Raw genomic sequence first — 9,253 nt, forward strand, 5'->3', positions numbered from 1 at the left:
GATCTGACAGCATCGACTCCATTGAAGCCATTTCAAGAAGGGGCCCCTTTCAGCCAGGGCAACAAGGAGTGTCTTGTTCTGTCCTCCGGAGTCCCTGCGAGGGCCGCCGTGTCTGCGCGGTGCATTAGCATCCAGGCAGCATGCCACAGGAGGGAAGGGTTTCATCTGGGCCTCTGGGAACTGGCCGCAGGGGGAGGCCCGGCCGAAAGCGGCCGCTCGCTGCCAGGGCAGTGCCGTGCCAGGGAAACCTTACGTGGAGGATGCAGCCAGCAGCAAGGGCCGCGGCTCGGGCCGCGGCGAGCCACAGAGGAGCCGGCTTGCGGATGTGGCACGGAGAGAACGCAGATGGGTCATTTTAGGTTTCTCTTGGGAGCAGCCCTTCCACCCGTAAGATGCTTTGTTTTCAGTTTCCTTTGTACTTTGCAAATTGCAGTTGAGCCCGAGGGTAAAAAAAAAAAAAAAAAAAAAGATGGTACCCCACAAAGAGATGATATCACAGATTGAAGTGTTTGCTTGGGGTTATTTTAAAGGAAATGATGCTTTCGTGTTCCTGATAAAACCATCCTGAAGCCCTTTGAATGTTTTTAAAAGCCAGACAGCATGGTGAGGTGCTGTTTAAATTGTGTATATTACTCCTGACACTCCAGCCCCGCAGAGCCCAGTCTCCTCCTCCTCCTCTAAAGGAGTCTGTCTTTCGCACACTGCTGTGTCCACGCTTCCCGCCTTCTCTCATTACGCCGTGAGCACCCACGAGGGAACCCCAGCTCGTGGACCCCAGACCACCTGGCTTTACCTTCTGACTGCACTGCTTGAATTGGTTTTTTTTGTGTGTGTGTGTGTGTGTGTGTGTTGTTTTGTTTTTAAATATATTTTTATTGATTTCAGATAGGAAGGGAGAGGGAGATAGAAGCATCAATAATGAGAGAAACTCATTGATCGGCTGCCTCCTGCACGCCCCCCCCACTGGGGTTGAGCCCGCAACCCGGGCATGTGCCCAGACCAGGAATTGAACTGTGACCTCCTGGTTCATAGGTCGATGCTCAACCACTGAGCCACGCTGGCCTGACCACTTGGCTGTTTTACTGTGAGCAGGCACTTCACACTCCAAACTTCAGCTTTGTCCTCTGGGAACACGGAAATAATCATGCCAGTATTTTCTTCCAAGATTTTTGATAAGACTAGATTAGATGTTACTTGCAAAATGCAAAACGTCCTGTACCTGTCACGTAAATAAAACTGTTCAGAACAAGGCCCAGTTCCTACCCTCCTGGGGTGTATGGCCTGGTGAGAGAAACAGGCGAGTTGGTAAATGTTGGGGGATCGGTGTGGGATGAGTGATCCATGATTTCATAGGTCAGCAGGTGTTTGCCGAGTCCCTGCTGTGTGCCAGGCAGTGAGCCGTATAGATACGGTGCCTGCTTTCATGAGGCTTACAGTGGACCAGGAGTGTGCAGAGGGCTGTGTGGGAACAGGACCGCCAGACAGGGATGGGGACGAAGGATGGGTGCACGCATCAGAGGAAGCTGCCTGGGAGAGGTGAGGCTTGTGTTTTCAGTGTGGAGTGGGTGTGTGGAACAAAAGAAGTCAGACACAAAAGTGGACACAACATGGGATTCCATTTTCTTACAGAACAGGATAGGCAACACTAGCTTATGTTGGTGGAAGCCAGAACCGGGGTTACATTTCCGGGAGATCATTGCTTGGAAAGGGACAAAAGGGAACCTCCTGGCACGTGTCTCCGGACCTGGTGGCATGTGTACGTGGGTAAACCTAAGGAAACTCACAGAGCTACTTACACATAGAATCAGTGCAGGGTTTTATTTTATGTACGTTCTTCAATCTAAAATTTTTAAGTAGTGATTATGAGGGGGTCTAGCTCAGTAACACAGCAGGAAGGTTGTATTTGAGAGTGAACAGTCAGTAGGAAAGGTGTGGAACAGCATGACATTTTCTAGCACTGGACAACGGCTGCTCTGTCTGGATGGAGGGTGGATACACATGGTGGTGATGAGGGGGTGGCAGAGCCCGGCCGGTGTTGCTCAGTGGTTGAGCATTGACCTATGAACCAGGAGGTCATGGTTCGATTACGGGTTAGGGCACATGCCCGGGTTGCGGGCTCCATCCCCAGTAGTGGGCGTGCAGGAGGCCAGCCGATCAGTGATTCTCATCATTGATGTTTCTTTTTTTTTTTTTTTAATATATTTTATTGATTTTTTACAGAGAGGAAGGGAGAGAGATAGAGAGTTAGAAACATCGATGAGAGAGAAACATCTATCAGCTGCCTCCTGCACATCTCCCACCGGGGATGTGCCCGCAACCCAAGCACACTCCCTTGACCGGAATCGAACCTGGGACCCTTCAGTCCCCAGGCCGACACTCCATCCACTGAGCCAAACCGGTTTCGGCCATCATTGATGTTTCTATCTTTCTCTCCCTCTCCCTTCCTCTCTGAAATCAATAAAAATCTATTTTTTTAAAAAAAGATGGGGTATTAGTGAGAAAGAAGCATCTTCTAGGTGCAAGCTATTATGGGAGGAAAAATTGTTTTTCAAGTACTGGACATGAAGAAGGGAAGAAGTTAGAGTGGCCCTAGTAGAAATTGACCTTGGTTGGAATCTCGGATGTTAGAACTTAGTATTCTCATCTTTCTCACCGGCTTTTGGGAGGACTATATGATATAATGGATGGATGTCAAGTGCTGTGTCTGCCACGTCGTATGGACTTAATGCTTCTTAAGAGATTTCAAAGTGTGTATGGGTGTGTGGCTCATTTCATTGCAATCCCGATATTTGGCTTTTCCAGGCCATAACCTGCATTATGGAGTAGTGCTTGCTTATATGAAACTTTTGATCCTTTCATTAAATAATTATTTTGTTTCATGCAAATATAGCTTAATGTTGAAGAAAAAGTCTTGGTTGTTTTTTGCTTTGAATTATTTTTGGCTGTACTCATTAAGCCGTATTAATAAGCATTTGAGCACAGTCTAAAAAAGGTCAAAAATTTCTATTTCAATAGAGCTCATATTTGGCAATATTAGTTGAAGGGGGAACAAAGCAACTTTAAATATATCACGTTTCTGATCTTTTCCGAAATGGTTTGAGTGTGGGGGAAAGGGAGGGGAGGGCGTGGAGGGAGACTGCCTTAGTGGGATGTTTTTTCTTTTTTAAGGAAATTTACTTTTTTGAAATGTTTAACTTCAGATTATGCGTTACTGAACATGTTTTTGTGATTGCAATGTGTAAGTGTAGTCAGCTCTTTATTAAAGGTTAAACTGTCAAGTGAGAAGTTCCACTTCACCAACAGCTAGCCAAGTTCATTCAGAACAGTTTAAGTGTCCCAGATGACCATTTAAAACCCCTGACCTTTGTTGTGAAGGTCAGCCCCAGAAATCTCTAGGTCATCTCTCCCCTGTTTGGGAAGTGGCTTTGCATTCTAGGACATGCTTCGTTCTCTGTAAACACCCTGCCTCTCTCACCTGGCTTTGCCCTGTGTGTTTAGGAGTGAGCGAGCCCGCTGGATAACCGCCCTGGGACACAGCAGCGGGAAGCAGCCTCCTGACCGAACCTGTAAGTAACTCCTGGGCTCTGTGCTCTGAAAGGCTGACCGTGGAGGGGCTCTGCCCCCTGCTGGACGCTGGGGTATTAACGCTCCCCCCAGGTTTCTTTCCTTCCTGCTGCCTGTCCTACATCAGAACTAGGTGATCCCTGCTTTGGAAGTCCAGGGCTCTGAGTTCAAATCCAAGGTGCAGTTGTTCTTTGTTGTATAAACGCGGTACATTGTGGCATATCCACCCCGAGCCAGTTTGACCTTCTGCAGTCGGGGGCATCATGATATATACACTGAGTGGCCAGATTATTATGACCACCCCATCAGTACTTCATTGACACTTCCAAAAATACTGGATATTCAAAACTTCCTAAGCAAATACTCTCAAGGTTTTATTATTATTATTATTATTATTATTATTTGCAAAACTAATTAACTTCATTGTACTGATGGGGTGGTCATAATAATCTGGCCACTCAGTGTACAGTACTGGGTTATTGGGAAGATGGAGTTAAATAATATTCATTGAAAGCCCTGCTTAGACTTGTGAAGGTAAAGCTCTTACATTTCTAGCTGTGGTTCAGGGTCATTGGCTGCATGTTTAAGCCATACTGACTGTCTAAATCTAAGCTGAAATGTATTTTTAACCGTAAAGAAAATGGCTTTGCCATTCCTTTTGACCTTTTTTTTTTTTAATTGAAGTGATAATAGTTACAAAATGTATTTCATTCTTCTAGAGAACTAGGAACTAATGCGGTCCAGGGTGCTGTATTAGCGCCTTCACGCTGATGTTATGCTTCTCTGGATGGTTCTAGCTGGAAGGTCAAACCCAGAGAATAAAAGGCAACGAAACTGTTTGTCCTGGAACACTCAGAAGTCATAGCTTTAAGCATAGAGCCAAAGCTAAAGTGATGGATTGGAATAAAAGTTCATAGAATCAAGTTCTGTATTAAAAAAAAACAAATTAAGTAAGAAGTCTTGCCCGTCAGTACCAAGTCACTGAAGTTAATGGCTTTATTACGATTTAGCATAATGGGGAAACTCACAAAGTTTTCTAACTTTTGGTTGGGGATCTTTTTATTTCTAACCCTCTTTGGCAGCTTCCATGTGCTGCTACTGATGGGAAAGCACCTTGGATGAGAGCCTGGAGGCCTGGATGTGTTGTGGATTTCATCATCAGCTGCATGTCCTTGGCACCTTACCTGACCTGTCTTGTCTCAGTTTCCCCAGTGCATATGGCTGTGTTCTGCTCTGTTATGTGACGTGACTAATGGCTCCTTATCAAGGCTGTTCTTGAGGGGATTCCTACATCATAAAAGGCCTCTCTTGACTCTGACCTTCTGAAGTTATAAAGCTCTTAGCCCAGTATTTTCTGCTTCTTCATAGAAGCCTAAGTTGTTTCTATCAACGCTGGCCCCGAGTTGCACAGAGAGACTGAGAACACCATTGATTTGTACCTGTTCTGTTTTTCCTCTGCTGCTGGAAGCTCAGTGTGTTCCCTTTCCTCCCTAGCACTGACCCAGGTAGAAATCATTAGATCGTTTACCGCCAAGCAGCCAGACGAACTCTCCCTGCAGGTGGCCGACGTGGTCCTCATTTATCAACGTGTCAGCGACGGTGAGTGCAAGTGTTCTCACGGGCGGGCCAGCGTTCAGGGTGTGAGGAACCAAGGAGGCTGCTTTGTGTTATTCATGCGCACATTCCACATCCCTTCGGTTTTTCTCATGTGCACCAGCCTCTCCTCTTTCTACACTTTATGGCTCTTAACGTGTTTTTGAAAAGGGATGCAGTCACGTGGTTTGTTACTCGAAAGGAACTATGAAAAGTTTTCTTTCCTTCCCAGTGACCTAGTTCTCATCTCCGGACAATCATTTTTTCCTGCTGCCCCTACCCAAAGCGCCCTCCTCCCCAGCTCAGCCCAAACTCACAGGCTGTCTCAGCTGCTCACTTCAGAGCCTCTGATCATGTCACTCATTCTCCCTTGAAGCCATCCCCTGTTCCACCTCTCTCTCCACCTCCCATCATCTGCGGTACCCAACATCCCTCCTTGTTGGAGCCGAGCACAGTGAAAATGCATCCAGACACGCGTTGCTTCATGAGGACTCTGTTCTTCTCTGCAGGCTGGTATGAAGGGGAGAGACTGCGAGATGGAGAAAGGGGCTGGTTTCCGATGGAATGTGCCAAGGAGATAACATGTCAAGCCACAATCGATAAGAATGTGGAGAGAATGGGACGTTTGCTAGGACTGGAGACCAACGTGTAGCCTCTCTGGTGGCCTTTTGCGACTGCAAGATTTGCACTGCATCGTGGTGGGTGGAATGGTCCTGGGCTGGTGTTCTTCTGAGTTTTTACACAGCCGATTTGATTAAAAGGAGGAAAACATTTGCCTTTAAGCTTGCCAGGTGGTTTTGCTCTCTCAGGAGAATGGCTAGTTCGCAAAGCTGGGTGTGCGCACAACGATCCTGTTGCAAACCTCTAGGTAAACAGAGTAGCTGAGCAGGCAGTCCATATGTGGGATGCAGGGGCCTGGGCTCCTCCCAGTTGCACTGCGTCTGGCAATAAAACATGTACATACGATGCTGTATCCTGATTCTCTAGCCTCACTTAACCAAGAAGGGGCTCTCGCTGTGTAAGCATCTCCTTTATGTGGTTTTCCCAGCATTAGCAGGAGTCTCTATCTTGAAGGAATGCTCAGTTTTGTATATACTTTTCCTGCTCTGACATTTTAGGTCTGATTAGAATGCTGTGTGGATTTTGAAAGAAACTGACAGAGTTCTGAAGGTGAGCAAAGTTTTTTTAAACCTCTTCCCGGGAAAGGGAAATTGACACTTGAATTGTTGCCGCCTCTCTCCTGGTTAGCAGGGAAGTAAGGAGGCCTTACTTATTTTTTTAAAAATATATCCATCGTACCCAATATTGGCCTAAGACAAGTATAGCCTAATAACACTACGCTACTTTAACAGCATAAAATTTAGATGGTTCGCATATGTGACAAAAGCTTAAATATAGGACAGTAATCCCAACTGAGCTGATACACGGACATGAGGCTGCTTCGCCTTCAGTAATGCAAGGTTTCTGACTGTTTCTCCTCCCACTCATTTCCAAATAGGAAATGGACTGACACACTTTAACACTCCCAAGGAAGATCAGATTCGGCCTTAAAAGGGACCGAGAAACCAGCATGGTACTGAACTGAAACATAACAGTTTGCCTTTCATGGGGGAACCCATTTTCTCTGCACTGAAGGCTTCCCTGGATGGGTTTGGAGCCTCTCCTTACTGCAGGTGTTTGCAGAACTTTATTTCTTCCACTCGTGCAAGGAGAGAGAAGAGTCATTTTAAAAGTGTGTTTCAGACACAGGGCATGAGGTTTGGAAGATTGAGAGGAGAGAGCCGATCTGTACCACCAGCTATGCTCGCTCTCTGCTCCATTCTCTTCCACCAACGGGTAAAACCTGGCAAAGGATGTATTCAAGGCCTCAGATCTCTGTGTGACATGCCCAGCTGCTGTCTGCCAACCAGTTACCCAAATTGGCAGTAAAGTTGAAAATAGTGCAGGAGGTTAAATATACAGTGGGGCCTTGACTTACGAGTTTAACTCAAATTACTGTATCAACTCAATGCAAAAAATCGGCCGAGAGACAGCTGGTATCTCAAAAAACTCGTTAGTCGGGACACTCGTAAGTCAAGGCCCCACTGTACTTGGCTCACGTGCCCTGAGTCCTGCCACCTCAGCAGTGATCCAGGGAGGAGCACCCTGGGCCTTCTTGCCCCCGAATGGCTCCCCTTTCCCTGTGCATACATTTCTGGGAATAAAACACATGCCAGGCCCTGAGTTCCTTGAGGTCAGGAAGTCACAGCAGGAGGCCACAGCAAGAGATGTTGGGGACTGATAAAAAAGAAATCTGTCTCCTTCCTCGTTAATGTCAGAGACTTTTGGAGGAGAGGGGAACAAGTTGTAATCTAATCTAACCTGATGTTTTCATGTAGGAAGGAAGGTCAATTTGTTGCTTGCACAGGGATCATTTTGTGTTCTTTTTGCTAATACCCAGACGCTAAAAAGCAACTAAACGAGTCCTGAGAATTAATTTATAAGTAGAGATGTCAAACAGTTTTGGAAATATGTGCATCTTATAAATCAAAGCCTTATTTAGCAAGCAGGTTAATACTATTGTTAGGTATAGTGTTTTACAGGAGGTATTTAACACATTCACAATATGTGTCGTTTTTATGTGACACAGTGCTGTTTGCCAACCTAGTTCAGGTTCTAGAATAGCTTCTCTGAATTGCACAATTTCATTCAGCGACCTGTGGAGAACAAAAATACTCATTTTTGTCCCAATGAATTGAGATTGCTTGTACACTTTTGACGAAACATGTGAATTTATAAAGATTTTGTATATATGTGTTCATTTGTCCTGATGTGATTTAATTTACTGTAGATATATTCATTTAAGTAAATGGTTTGCTGAATTCTTGGCCAAATCTGAGTTCTACGAAAAAGATATCGGCAGCTGACATCAAAGGGAACAGGTGTGTCCTTGGTTTCGTGTTGGCATCAGCTGCCCCAGAAGGCTGGAGCATTTTTAAGAGCTGGGCCATACTGTTTCTTCTCATGGTTTCCACAAAACTGCATGACTGACTAGCTTCTATTAAATAGTTCACAGTCCCCTAACCGCTATTGACCCCTGGAGTATATCTTATTCATTTTGGCCACCTAGTATCTAAACCTTTGTGCTTGTGAAATTTCACTACCTTGTGAATCTTGGTAGAAGGCAAAGAATGAGTTATTCTATAGCAGTGGTTCTCAGCCTTCTGGCCCTTTAAATACAGTTCCTCATGTTGTGACCCAACCATAAAATTATATTCGTTGCTACTTCATAACTGTAATGTTGCTACTGTTATGAATCGTAATGTAAATATCTGATATGCAGGATGGTCTTAGGTGACCCCTGTGAAAGGGTCATTTGACCGCCAAAGGGGTTGCGACCCACAGGTTGAGAACCGCTGTTCTATAGTTAGTTGTTTTATTTTTTTGCTGTGTGACAGATTTCTATAAGACAACACTCATTTTTTATCTCACAGTTTTTAAAAATGTTTTTAATTTTGAGAGAGAGAGGAAGGGAGAGAGAAACATTGATGAGAGAGAAATATCTATTGACTGCCTTCTACATGCCCTGTACTGGGGATCTAGCCTGCAACCCAGGCATGTGCCCAGACTGGGAATTGAACCGGCAACCTCTCAGTGCATGGGACGATGCTTAACCGAGCCACACCCGCCAGGGCCATCGCATAGTTCTGTAGTCAGAAGTCAAGGATGGCCTGGTGGGGTTCTCTGCTTGGAGCATCGCAGACTGAAGTCAGAGTGTTGGCTGGCTGATTTCTCAACTGGAAGGAGCTAAGGTGTCTTCTTTCAAGCTCATACCTGTCATTCACACCTTCACTTCCTTGTAACAGCCGCCTGGAATCCCTGTTTCCGTGCTGGCTGCCAGTGCAGGGTGAGGGGGAGAATGCTCACAGCTTCCCCTGGCTGTTCATATTCCTTGCCAGGTGGCTTCTTTTATTTTTAAGGCAGCAGTGGCGTGTTGAATCCTCACACTTGGGATCCCTCTGACTCCATACACAATATGCTACCAGCAGGGGAAAAAACTCTGCTTTTAAAGAACTCCTGTAATTCTATTAGACCCACAGGACGATCTCCCTTACGT

The 9,253-nt window shown here is 45.7% G+C and overlaps 1 protein-coding gene across 1 annotated transcript in view; it reads left to right on the forward strand.

Annotated features, from left to right (window-relative positions):
- ARHGEF26 (Rho guanine nucleotide exchange factor (GEF) 26) overlaps positions 1-7,087 on the forward strand; it is a 124,327-nt gene extending 117,240 nt beyond the window's left edge. The window contains exons 12-14 of the mRNA XM_005874408.1: positions 3,499-3,566; positions 5,059-5,163; positions 5,667-7,087. Of these exons, the coding sequence (XP_005874470.1) occupies positions 3,499-3,566; positions 5,059-5,163; positions 5,667-5,809 (316 nt within the window). The 3' untranslated portion in view covers positions 5,810-7,087. The remainder of the gene's footprint in view (positions 1-3,498; positions 3,567-5,058; positions 5,164-5,666) is intronic.
- Positions 7,088-9,253: the final 2,166 nt, after the last annotated feature.

Source organism: Myotis brandtii, unplaced genomic scaffold (assembly GCF_000412655.1).
Source record: "Myotis brandtii unplaced genomic scaffold, ASM41265v1 scaffold436, whole genome shotgun sequence".
Classification (NCBI taxonomy): Eukaryota; Metazoa; Chordata; class Mammalia; order Chiroptera; family Vespertilionidae; genus Myotis; species Myotis brandtii.